General features: G+C 45.9%; 1 protein-coding gene across 1 annotated transcript in view; it reads left to right on the forward strand.

Annotated features, from left to right (window-relative positions):
- Window positions 1-215: 215 nt before the first annotated feature.
- LOC136398200 (uncharacterized) overlaps window positions 216-23,988 on the forward strand; it is a 30,587-nt gene continuing 6,814 nt past the window's right edge. The window contains exons 1-9 of the mRNA XM_066372574.1: window positions 216-233; window positions 805-946; window positions 1,019-1,393; window positions 1,598-1,876; window positions 2,075-2,157; window positions 3,743-3,873; window positions 4,119-4,200; window positions 13,829-13,998; window positions 23,871-23,974. Coding sequence (XP_066228671.1) covers window positions 216-233; window positions 805-946; window positions 1,019-1,393; window positions 1,598-1,876; window positions 2,075-2,157; window positions 3,743-3,873; window positions 4,119-4,200; window positions 13,829-13,998; window positions 23,871-23,974 — 1,384 coding nt within the window. The remainder of the gene's footprint in view (window positions 234-804; window positions 947-1,018; window positions 1,394-1,597; window positions 1,877-2,074; window positions 2,158-3,742; window positions 3,874-4,118; window positions 4,201-13,828; window positions 13,999-23,870; window positions 23,975-23,988) is intronic.

Genomic DNA, 23,988 nt, shown 5'->3' on the forward strand with positions numbered 1-23,988 from the left:
GCAGCCAGTGGTTCAATTGGTTCATGTGTCAGCCCCAGGTGCTGAGAATAGCTCAGTTTGTCCAAGCATCATCCCCAGAGAGGTGATGCAGGATGGACCCTGGTGGAGTGCATGCAGAAGTCTGTCTCTCTGTCTTCCATAATCCCACTTAAAAAAATAATTCAATTAAAAAATTACTTAAGTACCCACACTCGCATTTTTAGCAAATACCCAGGATGCTGGCAGAACACAAGGTAAAGTCACCAGTGACTGCAGCCCTAAAGCCCAACAGTACTGCAATTGAGAGGACGTGATTACACTGGGTCAGGAGCCTCTCTGTCATAGACTACGTCCCTGTAGCCCTTCTTGTCTTGTCTTCAGCCAAACAAAAAATGGATGCTCATTAAGTGTTCGGTGAATAAATAAATGCTGCCTTCTCTTCACCTGAGATCCCCTTCTTTTCTTCTGCCCTGCACTCACATGGACATTAAAGATTCCTTGCAGGACCGACCGCAGCTTCTAAATTAGGCTGTGATCTCCCAGTCTGTGCTGGAGTTGACCAACTCTCCAGTGTCGACAACAGAGCTCAGAAAACCCTTCTTACGGGAGGACCTTAGGAGACTCACACTTCCCATCCTCAGATGTCCTCGAACGTCCTGGTCCTGCTCTGACGCTGCAGAGAAGACCCCGAGATTGGTCAGGACCAGGGTCAGCTCCCGATCTGTTCTCTGGCTGGCGACCAGGGTGTCTGGGCTGCAGGGTCTTTGTCTGCTCCATGCAGAAAGGGGACGTTTTTTGGCTTTGAGGTTCCTGTTTTGGGAACAGCCGAAATCGCGTGCTCCTCCCCCCGCTTCCGTGGACTTAGCACAGTTCCGTTCTGGCTGCCTTTATTCTTACTTCATCCACTGGAGTCCGAAACTCTCCATATCAGAGATGCTGCGGCTGCTGCTGCCCCTGCTGTGGGCCGGTGAGTGGCCGTGGGGGGCGGGGGAAGGGTGCGGGTGGCGTGGGGGCTGCAGCTGACCCCCCTTTCCTGCAGGGTCCCTGGCTGAGGACAAGCTGACAGTACCGGAGTCCGTGACGGTACAGGAAAGTTCGTGTGTCTTTGTGCCCTGCACCTTCTCTCTCAGAAAGTTGTATAAGCCTCCTACTTCCCCTGTATATGGCTACTGGTTCCGGGAAGGAGCTGATTTTATTGATGGTCCTGCTGTCGTCACAAACAACCCAGATCGTAATGTGCAGGAGGCCACCCGGGGTCGATTCCACCTCCTCGGGGATCCCCGGACCTACAACTGCTCCCTGGACATCAGAGACGCCAAGATGACAGATAATGGAGTTTACATTTTTCGGGTGGAGAGTGGAACTTATGTGAAACATTCTTACACAAAGAACAGGCTCTCCGTTCATGTGACGAGTAAGGAAGAGACTCCAGGAGTGGCCACAGGAAAAGCTCATGGTGGCCCTGGGGCAGAGCTGGAAGGGGAGGCCATCCTGGGTGTGGTCAGGGGTACAGTGTGTTGGGGTTCAGAGGGAGGGGCTGGGCCAAAGCCTGAGCTTCTCTAAGGGCCACAGCTGGGACCCCCCTTACTGATCCCCTGTCTCCCCTTTTTCTCACCAGCCCTCAACCACACACCCGACGTCCTCATCCCAGGGACCCTGGAATCTGGCCGCCCCAGTAACCTGACCTGCTCTGTGCCCTGGGCCTGTGAGCGGGGCACGCCTCCCATCTTCTCCTGGACATCAGCTGCTCACATCTCCCTGGGCCCCCGGATCCTTTTTTCCTCGGTGATCACCCTCACCCCGAGGCCCCAGGACCATGGCATCAACCTCACTTGTCAGGTGTATTTTCCTGTAGCTTGTGTGACCGTGGAGAGAACCGTCCAGCTCAATGTCACCTGTGAGTGCTGGGTCAGGACAGCAGGGCTTCTGAGGGTTTGCTTGGTGCTTTTGTCCTGGATCTCCAGCTGTGCAGGGGACCTGAGGACAAAGCCTTTCTCTTCTGCATTTCTGTGATCACTGAGGGTGGGTAGACCCCTAAACAATCCTCACTTCCTCTCACCCCACTGAAGAGGAAACTCCTCTGTTTCCATCCTAGGTGCCTCCAGGAACCCAGGAGACGTCTGCCCAGGAGACAGCACAGGTAGGGAGGAGTGTCCTTTCCATGAAGCATTGAATGAAGTAAGTTCTCTGCTGAGTCAATCAGAGGCTCCAGAGTTCAACATTTGGTAGGGGGCACATTTAGACATGGAAACCCCTTTCAGGCCTCTCCTCCAATGTCCATCCACTGCTGTCCTGCCAGGCCAGGGTGACCTGTTTCCTCTTCCCTTCTCATCTCAGACGATGCTCTTATTTTCCTCCTGTCATGGATGCCTTGGGCATTTTTGAGTGGACATTTGTTTTTAGAGCAGTTATAGGTTCACAGCAAGATTGAGCAGAAGAGAGATTTCCCTAAGCCTGCTGTACCTTCCCTCACATGCCCACCCCCCACCAGAGGTTGCATTTGTGCAATCAGTGAACCTACACTGACACATTATCATCACTCAGAACCCATCATCTTCCTTAGGGTTCACTCTTGGTGTTGTACATACTATGGGTTTTGACATTGAGTAATGACTTATGTACACTATTGTAGTATTATCATTCAGAGAGTAGTTTCAATTCTCTGAAAATGTCTTTGGGCTGTTGTTTGAGTCTCTCAGCCCTCACCCTGACCTGTCTCTGGAGCCTGGTGCTCTCTCAGCCTTAGTGCCATTGGACATGGCATCTGGTTCCCCCAGCCATTGGACAGTGGCCTTGTAAGGACTCTCTCAGCAATTCCATCAGACTTTTTTTTTTTTTTTGTATTTTTCTGAAGTTAGAAGTTGGGAGGCAGACAGACAGATTCCCGCATGCACCAAACCAGGATCCACCCTGCATGCCCACCAGGGGATGATGCTCTGCCCATCTGGGGTTGTTGCTCCATTGTGGCTGGAGCCATCCTAGCACCTGAGGCAGTGGCCATGGAGCCATCCTCAGTGCCCAGGCCCACTTTGCTCCAATAGAGTTTTGGCTGCGGGAGGGGAAGAGAGAGGCAGAGAGGAAGGAGAGGGGGAAGGGTGGAGAAGCAAATGGGCGTTTCTCTTGTGTGCCTTGACCGGGAATCAAACCCAGAACTTCCACACACCGGGCTGACATTCTATCACTGAGCCAACCAGCCAGGGCCGGTGATACCCAGATACACTTCCCTGACCTCAGGCACTGGGTTCCCGGGAGGCATGGCCAGATAAGACCAAGAGAGCTGTTTGGAGCTCCCCTGAATGTCTGAGAACCTGTGTTTTACCCCTTCCTGGAGGTGCAAAATACCAGCTTTGACCCTGAGTAACAAGGCTAATGGAAGCCAGAAGGGAAGATTCAGTCACCTCTCAGGAGAGAAGGAGAGACAGGTCTCTCAGTGTCGCACAGCACTCTGGGTGTGTCTTTCTCTGGAATGTCCATGGACTCTAAGCCTCATGGTCTGCTGAAGCCAGATCTGGGGTCTGTTCAGAGAGACCTCAGATAGAAAAGATCCTGGGTCCTAGAAGAGACAAGGTTGGCTGGCCAGGAGTGTGACGACTGAATAGGAGTGTCACGTAGACCATGTCCTTCATGTGATGATGGGTAGGAGAACCCAGGGGCTGAAACTTCCAGGGGAGGAGAGGGACACCCCTCTCTTCATGCTTGAGAGGAAGAGACACATGCTTGCTCATCAAGATTGGAGTTCACACCAAGTTTTTCTTGTCTGCAGAGAGACCAGAGATGGGGGCGGTTCTGGGAGCTGTCAAAGGATCCGGTGTCACTGCACTGCTGGCTGTCTGCCTCTGCCTCATCTACTTCATGTGAGCTGGGACAGGGTGGGCCAGAGAGGAAGAAGAGGGGGTGAGGGGAACCAGAGCAAAGATGGGAGTGCAGTGGTGCTGAAAATCCCACCGGTAGCCGCTGAGCCAGGCTTGAGTCTTGTCCCAGCTCTGGTCTCAGATGTCCAAGAGCAGGAGAACCTTGTTATAAAGTCTCATTATGAAGGCTACTGGTCTTGCCCCACCCTTTACCTGCCTTAGGCATTCACTCCAGCCTCAAGGAGTAAGGAGTGACCTCGTGTCAAAAACCCTGATGTCTCCTGACAGGGTGAAGACCCGCAGGAAGCGAGTAGCCAGGACAGCAGTGAATGTGGACAACGTCCACATGGCCATCGGACCAGCTTCCCCGGTGAGTGACGTGGGCATCTTGGCATGGAGCCCGCCCTCTGCATTTCCAGGTTGGCCCACTGTCCCACTCCATCCAGTGGGTCCAGAAATGAGCTCTTTGCCTTCCCACTGTTTTTTGAAAATGTAGGTTTTATTGTTATTCAGGTACATCAGGCCAACAGATCAAGAGAGGATTGTCACAGTTCCCAAGAGGAGAGGGAAGCGCCACACCACAGGGCCACAGGGGGTAGCACCAGAGCCAGGGGAGAGAGAATGAGGGGGAAACATGGGTAGGATCTTTGATGGGGGTTTCCATGGGGAAGGCGAGGTAAGGGAAGGGGAGAGGGCTTAGGGCCGGCTAGTCTGAATAATTTCAGTGGGCTCGAGATGTAAGAACTGTCTCCCCTCCCCAGTTTTCTGGTACCTGGTCCTTGTGTGATAGGGCAGGGTTGGGGAGATTATCTGGAGTGTATGAACCCCACATAGGAGGTGGTTGGAGCTGTGAACTTGGGACTGGACCAGCTGGTTTGCAATGTGGAAGTCACAATTGTAGGCCAGTCTGGTACTATCTCTAGCAATTGGCTAGCCCTGGCAGGGACAGTTTCTCTAAGGTTAGCAAGGCCCCAGATGTCAAAACAGAAGAAGTATGTGGTAAATATTCCCCCAAACATCTTCTGCTGGGTTTTCCATCTCTCTGATGGTATTCTTGTCCCTGACACCCAACCAATGACCTGCCCCAGTACCTCCCAGTCAGTGGTGGGATTCAAATAATTTAACAACTGGTTCTCTACCCTAATGACCATTTTAAGTATTAAAAAACTATATACTGAAAGGTAGTTTATTATTTCATGTATTTAATACCTAAATAAGAGCAATAAAAAGGTACACAAAACTAGAATATGTTATAAGAGTTTTAAAATGTTCATGAAAAAAGATTAAATAATACCTGTCAACAAAAACAATAAAACTGTTATCTAAGATATTTCCATATTGCTTCTTGATTGGAACCCTCACTTGCAATTTTTTTAACCTGTGGACGGAATTACAGGTGCTTAGAATATGCTGTTGCACAGATGAATGTTAAAAAAGAGTAAGGACTGTAAATTTGTGATTTCCACATTAGACAGCTGCCCAGGCACCCACCTTAGACAGAACCCCAATTGCAAGTACCATTTTAACTGCTGGTTTGCTGAACTCAACAAAAAATTAAGCATCGGTTCTCCCGAAGCAATGTGAACCGGCTGAATCCCACCACTGGTCCCAGTCCTCCATCAGCTCTTCCTGCACCAGGACGAGGCAGAGTATGAGTGTGCTTCATCTGAACACCGATTAGCACAACTTTTGAGCTGTGCTCCCCCCCAGTCCTTATCCTGCGGCAGCCTTCCCATCTCCCCTCCCCGGCATATTAGCATAAAATAGCACCACCCCCTCAGAGCCAAGTCTGAAATCCCCTGGTTCTCCACACTGCTGAGCGCCCAGACAACGTGGTCCGGCAATTGGGGTAGGAAAATCAGTCACCTTCAATGCTTCAAGCCTCCCACGGTGGCCTGCTGGCTCGCTTTTTGCATGTCGGGATCATTGCTAGGGCGGCCCTCCTCCTTGTACACCCACATCAACCCGCCCCTTTCCTGTTCTCCAAGTTCTAACTCTCTGTTTATTCCTTTAACTCTGACTAATGCGGACGCCCTCCCCACCCCCCCACCCCGTGAGATTTTTGAGCACACGATCAGCAACCACCCATGCATTTATCTTTTCCTTCAGCAAATATCTCCTGCTTGTCAATTGTTCTGGGTGCTTGGGTAATATCAGTATGTTTACACATTATCATGATGTTACCAGTGTAAAATGTCCCTCCTGAAAACTCTCTCCTCTGCTTGCAGATGGCCACATTCTTGCTGCGTCCTCTGTTGGCCTTTCTCTACACCCACACTTTTCTCATGTATCTCTTTTTTATATAAAGAATTAAGTCATTTTGGGTCCTACCCTAATGACCCATTTAAAATTAAGTATCTCTTTAAAGAATCTATCTCCAAATACAGTTACATTGGGAGACACAGCTTGTTCAGTTCCTAAGACAGACATAGTCAGGGTAATGATGATGAATCTGGTGTGAAGCAGATAAGTTCTAGATACATTTCTTCTTTACTTTGAGAGTACATTTATTAAAGCTGGACACAGTGGAACAGGAAGGGCTTAAGAGAGAAGAGGCAACAGGAGAGAGACTAAGCAAGGCTGTTCTGACTCTCTAGCAATGTTGTTGGAAAGAAGAAACCAGGGCAGGGCTGTTGTGAGCTCACTGGACAGTCAGAGAAAAGAGGGCCTTGGGACAGGGTCAGGGGTCTAGCCTGGGGATGCACTGTTGCTACCTATCGCTTTCCTGGTTGCAAGTCTCGTGAGGTCCCTTAGAGTTTAGGAGATGCCCGCCTGTGGGGGAAGAAGGAGAAGGGAAAGGTGCAAGCATGCTCCCAGGTGGGGAAGCACACACCCTGGATACATTTTAAAGGTGGAATCAACAGGGTTTGCCAATGGGATGATAGCATACACTTGGGGTGTGAGAAACATAGCTTACCCCCTTTACCTTGTAGGTGTCATAGATGTCAAAAAGAGAGAGAGAGAGAGAGAAACTTCATGGATGTTGTCGATGTCCAGCGATGTTGTAGAGGTCCATAGATTGTCATAGATGTCCATAAATGTCCATGGATTCCAAGGATGACTCCAACGCGGTTGCCCTGAGAAACTTGAAGAATTGAATTGCCATTTCTCGGAACTGGCAACTCTGCAGGAGGACTATGTTTTGGAGAAAGGATCAAACTTTGTTTTGGTTTCTTTAAGTTTGAGGTGCCTCTGAGATGTGTAAGTAAAAATGACAAGTAGGTGGTCAGAGTCTGGAGCTCAGGACAGGGGTTCAGGTGGGAGGCACAGAGAGTTGGGGGTCTTGCACAGCAAAGTCTGATAGTGGATGAAACCACAAAGAAGAGAAGTGGTCTGCAGACAGAGCCCTGGGACCCTCAGCATTTAGAGTCAGGGAGGTCCAGTGGGCACAGCAAAAAGACCACTGAAGAAAAATAAATGACCAAGAGAGTGTATGGTTGAATCCTGGTGGGCAAGAGAAAGAGAGTGTTCTTTTTTTTTTAAATTTATTTATTAAATTTAATGCAGTGACATTGATAAATCAGGGTACATATGTTGAAAGAAAACATCTCTAGATTATTTTGACATTTGATTGTGCTGTGTACCCCTCCCCCAAAGTTAAATTGACTTCTGTCACCTTCTTTCTGGTTTTCTTGTGCCCCTCCCCTCCCCCAACCCCACTCTCCTTCTTCGCCCCACCCCCCCTCCCCCCACCCCCACCCCTGTTGCCATCACATTCTTGTTCATGCCTCTGAGTCTCATTTTTATGTCCCTTCTATGTATGGATTCATATAGTTCTTAGTTTTTTTCTGATTTACTTATTTCACTCCGTATAATGTTATCAAGGTCCATCCATGTTATTGTAAATGATCCGATGTCATCATTTCTTATGGCTGAGTAGTATTCCATAGTATATATGTACCAAAGCTTTTTAATCCACTCATCCTCTGACGGACACTTGGGCTGTTTCCAGATCTTTGCTATTGTGAACAATGCTGCCACAAACATGGGGGTGCATTTCTCCTTTTGGAGCCGTTCTATGGTGTCCTTGGGGTATATTCCTAAAAGTGGGATAGCTGGGTCAAAAGGCAGTTCGATTTTCAGTTTTTTGAGGAATCTCCATACTGTTTTTCCACAGTGGCTGCACCAGTCTGCATTCCCACCAGCAGTGCAGGAGGGTTCCCTTTTCTCCACATCCTCGCCAGCACTTATTCTGTGTTGTTTTGTTGATGAGCGCCATTCTGGCTGGTGTGAGGTGATATCTCATTGTGGTTTTAATTTGCATTTCTCTAATCATTAGTGATGTTGAGCATTTTTTCCTATGCCTATTGGCCATCTGTATGTCCTCTTTGGAGAAGTGTCTATTCATCTCTTTTGCCCATTTTTGGATTGGATTGTTTGTCTTCCTGGTGTTGAGATTTACAAGTTCTTTATAAATGTTGGTTATTAACCCCTTATCAGATGCATTGTCAAATATGTTCTCCCATTGTGTAGTTTGTCTTTTTATTCTGTTTTTGTTGTCTTTAGCTGTGCAAAAGCTTTTTAGTTTGATATAGTCCCATTTGTTTATCCTGTCTTTTATTTCACTTCCCTGAGGAGATAAATCAGCAAATATATTGCTCCGAGAGATGTTGGATAGCTTACTGCCTATGTTTTCTTCTAAGGTGCTTATGGTTTCACGGCCTACATTTAAGTCTTTTATCCATTTTGAGTTTATTTTTGTGAGTGGTGTAAGCTGGTGATCTAGTTTCATTTTTTTGCAGGTAGCTGTCCAATTTTCCCAACACCATTTGTTAAAGAGGCTGTCTTTACTCCATTGTATTTTCTTACCTCTTTTGTCAAATATCAGTTGTCCATAGAACTGTGGGTTTATTTCTGGGTTCTCTGTTCTGTTCCATTGATCTATATGCCTGTTCTTATGCCAGTACCAGGCTGTTTTGAGTACAATGGCCTTGTAGTATAACTTGATATCAGGAAGTGTGATACCTCCCACTTTATTCTTCTTTTTTAAGATTGCTGAGGCTATTCGTGTTCTCTTTTGGTTCCATATAAATTTTTGGAATATGTGGTCTATATCTTTGAAGTATGTCATTGGTATTTTAATTGGTATTGCATTGAATTTATAGATTGCTTTGGGTAAAATAGACATTTTAATGATGTTCATTCTTCCTAACCATGAGCACGGTATATGCTTCCACTTGTTTGTATCTTCCTTGACTTCTTTTATCAATGCTTTGTAATTTTCTGAGTACAAGTCTTTAGCCTCCTTGGTTAAGTTTACTCCTAGGTACTTTATTTTTTTTATTGTAATTGTGAAGGGGATTGTTTTCTTAATTTCTCTTTCTGACTGTTCATTGTTGGTGTATAAAAATGCCTCTGATTTCTGAGTATTGATTTTATATCCTGCCACTTTGCTGAATTCATTTATCATGTCCAGTAGCTTTTTGACTGAGACTTTAGGGTTTTCTACATACAATATCATATCATCTGCAAATAATGACAGTTTTACTTCTTCTTTTCCAACTTGAATGCCTTTTATTTCTTCTTCTTGTCTGATTGCTGTGGCTAGAACTTCCAGGACTATGTTAAATAAGAGTGGTGAAAGGGGGCACCCCTGCCTTGTTCCTGATCTTAAGGGTATTGCTTTTAATTTTTGCCCATTGAGTATGATGTTGGCTGTGGGTTTCTCATAGATGGCTTTTATCATGTTGAGGTATGTTCCCTGTATTCCCACTTTGCTGAGAGTTTTGATCATGAATGGGTGCTGGATTTTATCAAATGCTTTTTCTGCATCTATTGAAATTATCATGTGGTTTTTCTCCTTCTTTCTGTTTATGTGATGAATCACATTGATTGATTTACGAATATTGTACCATCCTTGCCTCCCCAGAATAAATCCCACTTGATCATGGTGTATGATTTTTTCCATATATTGTTCGATCCGGTTTGCTAATATTTTGTTGAGGATTTTAGCATCTAAATTCATCAGGGATATTGGCCTATAATTTTCTTTCTTTGTGTTGTCTTTGCCTGGTTTTGGAATCAGAATTATGCTCGCCTCATAAAAGGAGCTTGGAAGTCTTCCTTCCTCTTGAATTTTTTGAAATAGTTTGAGAAGGATAGGAGTTAGTTTTTCTTTGAATATTTGGTAGAATTCTGTTGTGAAGCCATTGGGCCCCGGACTTTTCTTTGTTGGGAGTTTTTTGATAACTGTTTCGATCTCATTTGTTGTAATCAGTCTGTTTAGGTTTTCTGATTCTTCCAGATTGATTTTTGGAAGATTGTATGTTTCAAGGAATTTGTCCATTTCATCTAGGTTGTCTAGTTTTTTGGCATACAGTTCTTCATAGTATTTTCTTACAATATTTTGTATTTCTGTTGTGTCAGTTGTTATTTCTCCTCTCTCATTTCTAATTTTATTTATTTGAGTCCTCTCTCTCTTTTTCTTGGTGAGTCTAGTTAAAGGTTCATCGATCTTGTTTACCTTTTCAAAGAACCAGCTCCTAGTTTCATTGATCCTCTGTATTGTTTCTTTAGCCTCTATGTCATTTATTTCTGCTCTGATCTTTATTATTTCCTTCCTTCTACTACATTTGGGCTTTACTTGCTGTTCTTTTTCTAATTCTTTTAGATGCAGGGTTAAGTTATTTATTTGAGCTTTTTCTAGCTTCTGAAAGTGTGCCTGTAGTGCTATGAACTTCCCTCTCAGTACTGCTTTTGCTGTGTCCCATAAATTTTGAGTTGTTGTATGCTCATTGTCATTCGTTTCTAGGAATTTTTTTATTTCTTCTTTGATCTCATTCTTAATCCATTCATTATTTAACAACCTGCTATTTAGTTTCCATGTGTTTGAGAATTTTTGAGCTTTTCTGTTGTGGTCCATTTCTAGTTTCATGCCATTGTGATCGGAGAAAGTGCTTGATATAATTTCAGTCTTCTTAAACTTGTTGAAAGCACTTTTGTGCCCTAACATGTGGTCTATCCTAGAGAATGTACTGTGAGCACTTGAAAAGAATGTATATTCTGCTGCTTTAGGGTGAAAGGTTCTGAAGATATCTATTAAATCGAGTTGATCTAGTGTTTCCAATAAGTCTGCTGTTTCTTTGTTAATTTTCTTTCTTGAGGATCTATCTAGTGATGTTAGTGGGGTATTGAAATCCCCTACTATTATAGTATTGCTGTTGATCTCGCCCTTTAAATCCATCAAAGTCTGCATTATATATTTGGGTGCTCCTATATTAGGTGCATAGATATTTATAATAGTTATATCTTCCTGTTGGATTACTCCCTTTATCATTATGTAGTGGCCTTCTTTATCTCTTACTATATCCTTTGTTTTAAAGTCCAATTTGTCTGATATAAGTATTGCTACCCCAGCTTTTTTTTCATTTCCATTTGCATGAAATTTTTTTTTCCATCCTTTTACCTTCAATCTATGTGTATCTTTTGTTCTAAGGTGTGTCTTTTGTAGACAGCATATGTATGGGTCCTGTTTTCTTATCCATGCAGCTACCCTATGTCTTTTGATTGGATCATTTAATCCATTTACGTTTAAGGTTATTATTGATATGAAGTTGTTTATTGCCATTTTCTTCTTTAAAGGTGTATTCCTTTTTTGCTATATTCTTTTCCCACTTTGATCTGTTTACAACAGGCCCCTTAACATTTCCTGCAGCATTGGTTTGGTTGTAATGAATTCCTTGAGTTGTTTTTTGTCTGGGAAGCTTTTTATTTCTCCTTCCATTTTAAACAATAGCCTTGCTGGATAAAGTAGTCTTGGTTGTAGGTTCTTGTTCTGCATTACTTTGAATATTTCTTGCCATTCCCTTCTGGCCTCAAGTGTTTCTGTTGAGAAGTCGGATGTCATCCTTATGGGGGCTCCTTTGTAGGTGATAACTTTTTTTTCTCTCGCAGCTTTTAATATTTTCTCTTTATCGCTTAGCTTTGGAATTTTAATTATGATGTGTCTTGTTGTAGGTTTCTTTGGGTTTCTCTTTAATGGAGTCCTCTGTGCTTCTTGGACTTGTGAGAGTTTCTCTTGCATTAATTTAGGGAAGTTTTCAGCTATGATATGATTAAACAAAGTCTCTATCCCTTGTTCTTTTTCTTCTTCTTCAGGAACCCCTATGATGCGGATGTTATTTCTCTTCATGTTGTCACAGAGCTCTCCAAGGGTTTCCTCTGACTATTTGAGTCTCTTTTCTCTTTTCTTCTCTGCTTTCATGCCTTCATTCCAGTTGTCCTCCAACTCGCTGATTTGATCCTCAGCTCTATCTATCCTGTTTTTAATTCCTTCCATTGTGGTCTTTATTTCTGATATTGTATTTGTCATCTCCGACTGATTCTTTTTTATACTTGCTATTTCTTTATTTAGGTGTTCATAATGACCATCCATTGTTGTTCTAAGATCCCTAAGTATCCTTACAATCATTATTTTGAACTCCGCATCTGGAAGTTTGATTATTTCCATATCACTCAGTTCATCTTTTGAAGGTGTCTCTTGTGGTTTCATTTGGATTGCACTTCTTTGTTTTCTCATTGTCTATTTTTGGGTTTTTTATTTGTAGAGTTGGTTGAGTCTAAGCTTGGTGTTGTCTGCCTCCAGTTTTCAGTTGTTTCTAGGTCTTCTTGGGTTGGTATCAGCTGTTATCTGTAATCCACTTTCAGATTTGGGCAGCTTTGAAGTCTTGATTTGTTTGTTTTCTTAACATGTGATAGTCTTGTTAATGATCCTCTTTTTTTTTTTTTTTTTCAAATTCTAGTAAGTCTGGTAAGATTGGGTCTGAGATATGACTGTTTAAATTTAGTTAAGTGGTATCAGAGCTGATCTGAATAAGAGAAGATTTGGTGGCCTGGTGGAGTGAGGTCAAGAGAGGTTAGAAGAAGAAGAAGTGGAGAGCCTCTTTTGAGAAATGTTGCAATAACTCTGGGGCCAAAAATAAATGAGTTAGTGGCAGAACATGGCTGGACTTTTCTATCGCCTGAAATTTCCTGGATGAAAAAGTGTCCTTTTTCCCCATGAGGCCATGGTTGGTGGACCCCTGGATGGGGGCTGGTCATCTGAAGTTTACAAGTTTCAGCCCCATTCCTCAAGTCTGTTGAGGAGGAAGAACTAGAAATGGAGCTAGTGATGCATCATAGCTAAAGGATGAAACCTCCTTAAAAATCCTGAGGATGGGGTTCAGAGAGCTTCCAAGTTGGTGAACGTGTAGAGGTGCTCGGAGGGTGATGCGCTTGGAGGGAACACAAAAGCTCCTCGCCCTTTCCCTGTACCTGGTCCTAAGCATCTCTCCATCTGGATGTTCATCTGTATCCTTTCTTATATCCTTTTACCGCAAGCTGGCCCATAGTAAGTAAGCTGTTTCCCTTGGTTCTGTGAGTCACTGTAGCAAATTAATTGAATCTGAAGAGGGGATCATGGGAACCTGTGATGTATAGCCCGTTGGTCAGAAGCACAGGTGACAACCTGGACTTACATTTGGTGTTTGATGTGACAGTGGAAGGTCTTGTGGAACTGAGCCTATAACTTGTGGGATCTGACAATAGCTTCAAGTAGATAGTGTCTGAATTGAGTCCAGTTGTCAGATACTCAACTGGTGTCAGAGAATTGTTTGGTGCAAGAGTAAAGGAAAGACACACAAGAAGAGAAGTTGTTTTTCATAAACACCTTCCTATGTATCCAGTAACCAGCAAGCACACAGGAGACCTCTGAATGACCAGGGATTAAATTCATAAATAGTGGGTGTGTGATCTTGAGAAATACCTAAATTCTCTAAGACTTTGTTCCTTTCTTTGTAAAATAATAGTATTTTCCCCATAAGCCTGTGTGAGTGTTCAGTAGAATTAGAAAGCAACCACTAAGAGCTATATTTGTTGGATAACTGAATAAATGGGACCTTAATATTCAATAAAATAATAGAAGAATGAACAAAGGTCCTGTCTCAATTGAATTCACTTCAGCCTCCACCCCCTACCCACCCAATACCCTGCTCTGACCCTGTTCTTTGCTCTCCACACAGGGTCACCAGAAGAAGTCCAAGTTAGACAACCCCACTGACTCCACAAGCTCTGCAGAGGCCACCTCGACCTTGGAGTTGGAGCCAGAGCCATATTATGCCTCCATCAACTTTCATGGAACGAATCCTCCTCAGAAGAACACCCACACGACATACTCAGAGATCAGGAACCAGTGAGGAGCCGGCATGTCCATATCAGCTAGAGCATCCACATCCCAGGGATCAGTGTCTCCTGGTGGATCGAGTGTCCCCGGGAGTCCACCCACCTACCAGTCCCCGTGGAGAGTGTGAGGAGCCTAGAGAAGAGTCTGCTGACCTCCTAAGTCAGTGATGCTGCTCAGTGGTGTCCGGGACCTTCCGGCATGTGCCACCATCCTCAGACCTGGGCGCTTTGCCCCATATAGGTGTTATCTAAAAATTGGATGTCGTGCTAAGTAATTAGATGGGAATAACAAAGCTGAACGCGAAGCATCATTGGAGGAAAACAGTTATTACTCAAAGAGGGGACTCATGATGTTTTACAGCCGTTGCCAGACTTGGGAGAAATAAAGTTTCCTTTTAATTTTCTGTCTGCCCAACCAGCTGAATGATTTCAAGTGTGCTGTCTATATTTCCCCTTCGGGGTTGATTTTAACTCAGTCTGGGACAGGTTTTCCCTTTTTCTGGGTTTTCTCACATCTCTTTCAGGAAACCTCTGGTCTCCCACCAGGTGTCTCAGTCACCCCAAGGCTTCCACTCCAACTTCTCCCCAGAACTTCTCCCAACTTCCTGCAGTTCCTAGCCTGGGCTGCCCTGAGCTCCAGTCAAAAAGTAGCAGGGCCCCCCACCCCTGACGCAGCCTCTATGCCGTGCGCGGTCCTGCAGACAGGTTTGGAGGTTGCAACCAGCGATGACTTTTGGGATGCTCTCTCTTAGGGGAGGCATGTGGAGGAGATACAGACAGTGACTGTGCAGGAAGGCTTCAGAAAAAAATAATCTCCTCCATCTTGAGCATACAACTGGCACCCTCCCTCGTCCCCACCGGGAAGGATCTCAGCTGAACTCCCCACATGCAGGGAGACAGGAGAATGGTGCCCAGCCAGGGCTTTTCATAATTTTAGAAGAATTTATCAGCCTCACCTCAAGCGCACAGTTGACACCCTCCCCTGTCCTGACCTGTTGAGATGCTGGGCCCACAGGTGCGGCTGAATTTGTCATGTGCAGAAATATAGGAGAATGGAAGGACAGCCACTTGACAAGAGGCATGTGGGAGTCTCTGAGGTTTGTGATGTTGGGGTAAAACTGGGGTGGTGGACAGCCACTAGGATTCCTGTGCTAGGTCACTCTCCAGCGCTATCGTGGCCATCTCTCTTGGGTAGAGCACTTGCCTTTGAACAGCATCAGCCTGGGGGAAACTGATTGTCCCACCTTCTGGGTTTCCCCTCACCCACCCTGCAGAGACTCAGCCCTGCTGAGGAGTCAGCAGCCTGGGCCAGAGAATAGAGGTCTGGACAGACTCAAGGGGTGACAATGATTAAGTTACCTGACATGAAGGTCAGGAGATACTACCTTCACTTTCTGGAGTTGGGACCTCACCCACCAACTTCCCTGAATCCTGTCTGGCACCTCCCCCTCCAAGGAAGGCCACTGGCCCATCCTTCTGACGCCACCAGAGGCTCTTTTAGTGATAGGTATCTCTTTCATTAGTTATAGGTCTAACAGGCAGCCGGCAAGTGAAGGCAGCTGGAGATGGATCTCAGGGTGCCTAGGGTCTTTTGCTGACCTGCCTTTGGGCCTGGTGTTGACAAGGGTCAAACTTAGCCTGACCAGGTGATGGCACAGTAGATAAAACATCGACCTGGGATGCTGAGGACCCAGGTTCAAAACCCTGAGGTCACCGGCTTGAGTACAGGCTCACCAGCTTGAACACAGGGTTGCCAGCTTGAACATGGAATCATAGACATCACCCCATGGTCGCTGGCTTGAGTCCAAAGTTGCTGGCTTGAGCAAGGGGTCACTGGCTCAGCCAAAATCCCCTCCCCCCATCAAGGCACATATGAGAAATCAATCAATTAAAAACTAAGAAGCTGCAACGAAGAATTGATGCTTCTCATCTCTCTCCCTTCCTGTCTGTCTGTCTTTGTATGTCTCTGTCTGTCTATCTGTCTGTTTCTCTCTCACTAAATTAAATAAAAAGGTGACTTTAGTGTGCAGCTTGGTCTTTACTATGTGAACCTAAGCCCAGCAGAGGCAGCCACAAACTGTGGGTTGCTTGTAGCTCCAAACAGGTGGTGAAGGCTCAGTCACAGGCAGCATCTCACAGTGCCTGCACCAGCCTCCCTCCCAGAAGCCCAGAACCATCACACCCAGTAGACAGCTTCAGCCAACATTAGAGCAAGATCCAGTTAACTTCACAAACAGCATATCTAAAGGGTGATCTTGTCAGACGCCAAAACCAGCTGAGGTGAATTTCGTTTCCTGTGGTCAGCACCTACATGGCAGCTCACACACTTTGGTCAAAGTAGAGCCTCACAGTCAGCCAGCCTGAGTCTCAAACTGATGCACACCTAGCCAGTGGCAATCAAGTCTCCATACAATAAGGGGGTTCACAGAAACCACACAAGGGTCATTCTTGGAAACCTTAGCTCAGGTGACTAAGGAGACTACACCACTGGACCCAACAGAACACCTACTCCAGAAAGCCACCCAACAAAGACTGTGAATCACAGCAGATCTATTTAATACATAGAAACAAACACAAAGAGACTGCCATAATGGGGAGAAAAAGAAACAGGCTCCAAATGACAGAACAGGAGAAATCTTCAGGAAAAGAGCTAAATGCAATGCAGATAAACAATTTATCAGATATAGAATTCAAAGTAATGGTTATATGGATGCTCAAGGAACAAAGTGAGAAGTTCAACAAAGAGATAGCAAGGATAAAAGAGGACATAGAAACCTTATAAAGGAACCAGACAGAAACAAAAAATACAATATTTGACAATAAGAATACACTGAAAAGAATCAATAGTAGATTGGATGAAGCCAAGGATCAAATCAGTGATTTGGAAGACAAGGTAAAACAAAAAACAAACAAACAAAAAAAAAAACAGCCAATCAGAGCACCAAAAAGAAAAAAGAATGAAAAACAATGAGGAGAGTTTAAATGATCTTTGGGACAACATAAAACACAATAACGTCTGTATTATAGGAGTATCGGAGAAAAAAAAGAGAGAGAGAACAACAACCAAGAATCAAGAAGCTATCTGGAAAAATAATAACAGAAAATTTTCCTAACCTGGTAGAGGAAAAAAGAACACTCAAGTCCAGGAAGTACAGAGAGTCTCCAACAAGATGAACCCAAAGAGGCCCACACCAAGACACATCATAATTGAAATGGCAAAGGTTAAAGAAAAAGAGACAATTTTAAAAGCAGTAAGAGAAGGCCCTGGCCGGTTGGCTCAGCAGTAGAGCGTCGGCCTGGCGTGCAGGAGTCCTGGGTTCGATTCCCGGCCAGGGCACACAGGAGAGGCGCCCATTTGCTTCTCCACCCCTCCCCCTCTCCTTCCTCTCTGTCTCTCTCTTCCCCTCCCGCAGCGAGGCTCCATTGGAGCAAAGATGGCCCGGGCACTGGGGATGGCTCTCTAGCCTCTGCCTCAGGCGCTAAAATGGCTCTGGACGCAACAGAGCGATGCCCCAGAGGGGCAGAGCATTGCCCCCTGGTGGGCATGCCGGGTAGATCCCAGTTGGGCACATGCGGGAGTCTGTCTGACTGCCTCCCCGTTTCCAGCTTCGGAAAAATGAAAAAATAAATAAATAAATAAATAAATAAATAAATAAATAAATAAATAAATAAATAAAAGCAGTAAGAGAAAAGCAGTTAGTTACCTATAAGGGAGCTCCCATAAGGCTATCAGTTGATTTCTCAACAGAAACATTTCAGACTGAGCAAATTGGCATGATATATTCAAAGTGATGAAAAGCAAGAACCTATAACCAAGACTACTTTATCCTAGCAAGGCTATCATTTAATATTGAAGGCAAAATAAAGCGTTTCCCAAGCAAGAAAAATTTAAAGGAGTTTGTTACCCCCAAACCAGCATTTCAAGAAATGTTAAAGGATCTTCATTAAGAAAAAGAAAGGGGGAATAAAGAGAAAGACAATTAAAAGAAAATATGGTGATAAATATGTATCTATCAATAATCACTTTAAATGTAAATAGCTTAAACACTTCAATTAAAAGATACAGAGTAGCCCTGGCCAGTTGGCTCAGTGGTAGAGCGTCAGCCTGGCGTGCAGGAGTCCTGGGTTCAATTCCCGACCAGGGCACACAGGAGAAGCGCCCATCTGCTTCTCCACCCCTCCCACTCTCCTTCCTCTCTGTCTCTCTCTCCCCTTCCCGCAGCCAAGGCTCCATTGGAGCAAAGTTGGCCCGGGCACTGAGGATGGCTCCATGGCCTCTGCCTCAGGTGCTAGAATGGCTCTGGTTGCAACAGAGCAATGCCCCAGATGGGCAGAGCATTGCCCCCTGGTGGGCATGCCGGGTGGGTCTCAGTCGGGCGCATGCGGGAGTCTGTCTGACTGCCTCCCGGTTTCCAACTTCAGAATAATACAAAAAAACAAACAAAAAAAAACCCCGTAGAGTAGCTGAATGAATAAGAAAGCAAGACCCATATATATGCTGTCTATAAGAGATCCACTTCAGAATAAAATACATACACACTAAAAGTAAAAAGCATTGGGAAAAGATATTTCCCACAAATGGAAATGAAAAATAAAAAATCTGGGGTAGCAATATTTATATTTGACAAAATTAGACTTTAAAGCAAAGGCTTTAAAGTAAGAGACAAAGAAGGACACTACATAATGATAAAAGGAGCAATCCAACAGCAGGAGATAACCCTAGTAAACATTTATGCACCCACTATAGGAGCCTAAATAGGTAAAGCAAATCTTGATAAACATAAAGGGAGAGACTGACAGCAATACAGTCATAGTAGGAGATTTTAACACCCTATGACATCAGTGAATAGATCCTCCAGACAAAAAAATCAATAAAGAAATGGCAGTCTTAAATGACATATTAGACCAACTGGATTTAATTGATATCTTCAGGGCATTTCACCCCAAAGCAGCAGTGTACTTTCCAAGTGCACACAGAACATTCTTCAGGATAGACCACATGTTAGGACACAAAATAAGTCTCAATAAATTTAAGAAGATTGAAATCATATCTAGCATCTTCTCTGATCACATGGTATAAAACTAGAAATCAATCAGAAGAAAAAAACCCATAAAGACATGGGGCAAACCAACATGTTACTAAACAATGACTGGCTTAACGAGATCAAAGAATGATTTAAAAGATATCTTGAAACTAACGAAAATGAGAACACAACAATCCAAAATTTATGGGACACAGTGAGTCATTGTAAGAGAGAAATTACAGCATTACAGGCCTACCTCAAGAAACAAGAAAAATCTCAAATGAACAATCTAACCTTACACTTAAAGGAACTTGAAGAAGAAAAACAAAGCCCAAAGTGAGTAGAAGGAAGCAAATAATAAAGATAAGAACAGAAATAAATGAAATAGAAACTAAAAAATGAAAATTCAAACAATCAATGAAAATAAGAGCTGGTTCTTTGAAAAGATATACAAGATTGACAAACCATTAATCAGACACATCAAGAAAAAATGAGAGAAGACCCAAATAAATAAAATCAGAAATGAAAAAGGAAAAGTAACAACAGACACCAAAGACACACAAAGCATTGTAAGAAGATATTACAAACAACTACATGCCAACAAATTGGATAATCTCGATGAAATGGATAAATTTATAGACAAATACAATCTTCCAAAACTGAATCAGGAAGAATCAGAGAATCTGAATAGACAGATTACAACTAGTGAAATTGAAGCACTGATCAAAAAGCCCCAACAAACAAAAGTCTTAATGGCTTCACTGGTAAATTTTACTAAACATTCAAAGAAGAATTAACACCTATCTTTCTCAAACTATTTTTTAAATTGTCAAGATGAGGGGCAACTTTCAAGCTAATTTTATAAGGCCAGCATTATCCTAATTCCAAAACCAGATAAAGACACTATAAAATCATAGTCCAATATCCCTGATGAACATAGATGTTAAAATTCTCAATGAAATATTAGAAAACTGGCCTGACCAGGCAGTGGCGTAGTGGATACAGCATTGGACTGGGACGCTGAGGACCCAGGTTCAAAACCCCAGTGTCGCCGGCTTGAATGTGGGATCATAGACATGGCCCCATGGTCGCTGACCTGAGCCCAAAGGTCACCGGCTTGAGCAAAGGGTCACTCTCTCTGCTGTAGCCCCCCCCCATCAAGGCACATATGAGAAAGCAATTAATAAATAATCAACAAACAACTAAGATGCCACAATGAAGGATTGATGCTTCTCAGCTCTCTCCCTTCCTGTCTGTCTGTCCCTGTCTGCCCCTCTCTCTCCCTCTCTCTATCTCTGTAAAAAATAAAAATAAAAAAAAAATAGTGCCTGACCAGGCAGTGGCGCAGTGGATAGAGCGTCAGACTGGGATGCCGAGGACCCAGGTTCGAGACCCCAAGGTTGCCAGCTTGAGCATGGGCTCATCTGGTTTGAGCAAAAGCTCACCAGCTTGGACCCAAGGTTGCTGGCTCAAGCAAGGAGTTACTCAGTCTGCTGAAGGCTCGTGGTCAAGGCACATATGAGAAAGCAATCAATGAACAACTAAGGTGTCGCAATGTGCAACAAAAAACTAATGATTGATTTTTCTCGTCTCTCTGTTCCTGTCTGTCTGTCCCTGTCTATCCCTCTCTCTCTGTATCTATAAAAAAATAAAATTAGCAAACTGGATTCACCTCAGATACACACATATAGACAGACATATGCAACTCAGACATGTACACAGTCAGTGTACACATGAGCACATACACACTTCAAATATACATAGAGACACATACATCTGACACAAAGACCACAAACACAGCCACACAACACCACAGACACACACATAGAGCTCAGACATAAGCACACATGTATACACAGACACACAAGTCAGATTGCACACAAAGACACACAGACATTTACAGGCTGCAAATATACACACAGACACACCTAATATACACAGAGAGACCACAAACACAGACACACACACACATCTCACAAACACACATACCACAAATATACAAACACTTGCTGCCATGGACACACACACACACACACAGATACACACACAAGCATCAGCCAACCTGGGTCCTCATAGAGGGAGCTTTGCCATGGGAAGACTTGGGCCCTATTCTCAGGCCAGTTAGACCCAACATCCCAGCAGGAAGGAAAGGTAGGGATGCTCATGACCCTAGGCCACTCTGCCATTTCAGTGACATTTCATTCTCAGAACCTACCCCCTGCCCACTGATGTCACCATCCCACCCCAACCCCTAGTCCCTGCTGCCTGCCTGCCCGTCCAGCAGTTCTCACAGCTCCATCACCCCACCTGCTGGCCTGTGCCTGGAGCTACAGTTGTGCCCACACTGAGGCCAACCACTGGGGAAGGTGGGAACATCTCTGGGCCTTCAGAGAGACCGAGGTGTGAACACAGGACAAGTGAGAAGAGAAGTGAACTCACTTGAAAGCAGTGGGCAGGGAAGAAGCGGGGGCAAAGAACGGTGGGCCCTTGGGTGACAGGCCAGTGTGGGAAGCCCAGTGCACTGTCCCTGAGCTGTTTCTCGCTCCTGCTCCGAGGGGCCCATGGAGCTGTGACTGGATTCACGGGACATACTGGGAGCTCCTCAGGGGAGTCAGGAATGTTCCTCCCATGCTCCTGCGCCCACCCCAGCCCTGATGGAACATCTCTTTGGATGTCCCAACTCCTGCCCACATTCCAGGTTCCCTAAGGAAGTTCCTGAGGTGTCTTCCTGGAAACCTGTGTGTTGATGGAGGGACCTGGGCAGGAGGGAACCAGGGTCCCCTGCATGAGATAGCAGTGAGCTCACTGGGTGGCTCATAAGGGGAAAGGAGGAGGAAGGGAAGGAGGAAGAGGAGAAGCAGGAAGATATCCTTGGGCACTGAAGCAGAGAGGCAGAAAGACAAACAGACTGAGGCTACAGCGGGACGTCCCTGTCTGCTCCCATCAGCATCTCTGGCTCGGGCCCCACCCTCTGGAATGGGGTGAACGTGCCTCTCAGACAACCCTGCTCACCATCCACATCCCAGCTCACCTGTCCCATCCTCCAGACACACCCTCACTCCCTCCTCCAGGGCCCCCCAGCCCTGTCCTCTCCACTGCTCAGTACTGACAACACCAAGCCATGAATGTGCCTCTGCCCCGCCCCCGCCCTTAGCTCTAGCTGATGTTCCTGCAGGGTCTGCCCTGCCTCAGCCCAGAGCACCCTACCCAACAGATGGGAGACAGAAGCCCAGGGTGCAGGAGCAGCGACGGGATCAGCCAGAAGAGGGACCCACCTGAGCAGAGGCCACGGAGCCTGTGCTGCCCCAGAGAGAGGAGGAGGGGCAGATTTCAGAGCCCGTGGGGGAGGAGCAGCGGAAGTTCCCTCTCCAGTTATCAAATCACTCCCTTCCTTTTTCTCCTTCTATCCTCAGAGCGACTCCATCCCGTAGACGGGTGGCTGGCCACCGTGTGGGCTGTGTCCATTGTGGGCCACACCAGGCCGCTCAGAACACTGTACTTGCACTCACCCATCAGTCTCCTTGGTAACCTCATGGATTCCTTTGCTCAGGCTGTCATAACAAAGTACCGTGGACTGGGTGGCTTAAACAACAAAAATTCATTTTCTCATAGTTCTGGAGGCTGGAAGTTCAAGATCAAGGTGTTGGCAGGGCTGGTTTCCTCTGAGGTCTCTCTCCTCGGCTTTATAGACAGCCATCTCCACCTGTGTCTTCAGGTGGTCTCTCCTCTGTGCATGTCTGTGTCCTAATCCCTTCTTATAAGGACACCAGTCTCAGTGGATTAGGGCCCACCCTAATAACCTAATTTGACCTTAATCACCTCTTAAAGACCTTATCTCCAAATGCAGTCACATTAGGAAGTACTGGGGGTTAAGACATGAACATATGAATGTTGGGGGTGACACAATTCAGCCCATAACACCTCGTGAGCATAGGTACTGACGATGCAGAGTGGACAGACCCCCTTCCCAAGGCCGTGCAGTAAGCATGACGGAGCCAGGCTGGAGTCCGGAGCTGTCTGGCTGCAGGGTGAGTGCACCTTGACCCCCTCATTGGAGACCTCAGGTAAGGAAACCCCAGGGCAGAGCTGACCATCAGGAGCTTCTCGCTGAGGCCCAGACTCAGAATGCCACTGAGGAATGGGCATGGCCAGGCACCTGACCCGCAAGACGGCCACACTCAAGCCTGCAGAAAATGCCCGCTTCCGTCCTCATATATAGGACTCTCCCGCAGGTGAGGCTGGAGGACTGTGATGTCTCCAGGTGCCCGATGAGTAAACTGAGGCTTGGAGGGGAGAAGAGCCAGGCCCACCTAACGCCAAAGCTGGGCTGGCACCTGCTCGGAATCAACACCAGGGATGCCTGGGGAAGGGGCTAAGAGCGGGTCGGGAAGCCCAGGACCACCTGTGGGGTCACATGCTGGTCACCCCCTTGGAGTCCTAGTCCTGTCTGCTCTGACCATGCACACCTGGGAACTCACTGTCTGCTGCCCAGAGTGACCGGGTTCTCTACAGCCCCGGCCTGTGCTCCCACCATCACACTCTGCATCACTGGGCACCGGAACAGCCGGGGGCTCCTCTGTCTCCTTGGGCGTTAGGGACAGTTCTCAGGGACAGGGACAGAGTCTGCTGCAGTCTCCCCTCTGACTCCAGGCCCCTGAGGCAGTAGGGGCTCTGATTGGGCTGTTGTGCTCACTCACTGATTCATTCCTTCATTCATCACCACCTGTCTCACCTGGGGCGGGGCGGGGCAGGAGGGGGTTCGTCTCATATATCACACCTCTTGGTTCGTCCACCAGCCCCTCCTGAGTCCCACACCTGCGGGACTGGTCCTCCTCTGATCCTCCTCCTCATGTGGCAGCTGTGACTGGCCGGGCAGGGCCTGCTCTCCTGTGGGGACTGTGGTGCCAGAGGGACAAGACGAGGACCGGGAGCCAGGGCGCTGGGTCTGGTCCTCTTCGCTAAGTAAGCCCCCCTCC

The sequence above is a fragment of the Saccopteryx leptura genome, chromosome 3 (assembly GCF_036850995.1).
Source record: "Saccopteryx leptura isolate mSacLep1 chromosome 3, mSacLep1_pri_phased_curated, whole genome shotgun sequence".
NCBI classification, from domain to species: Eukaryota; Metazoa; Chordata; class Mammalia; order Chiroptera; family Emballonuridae; genus Saccopteryx; species Saccopteryx leptura.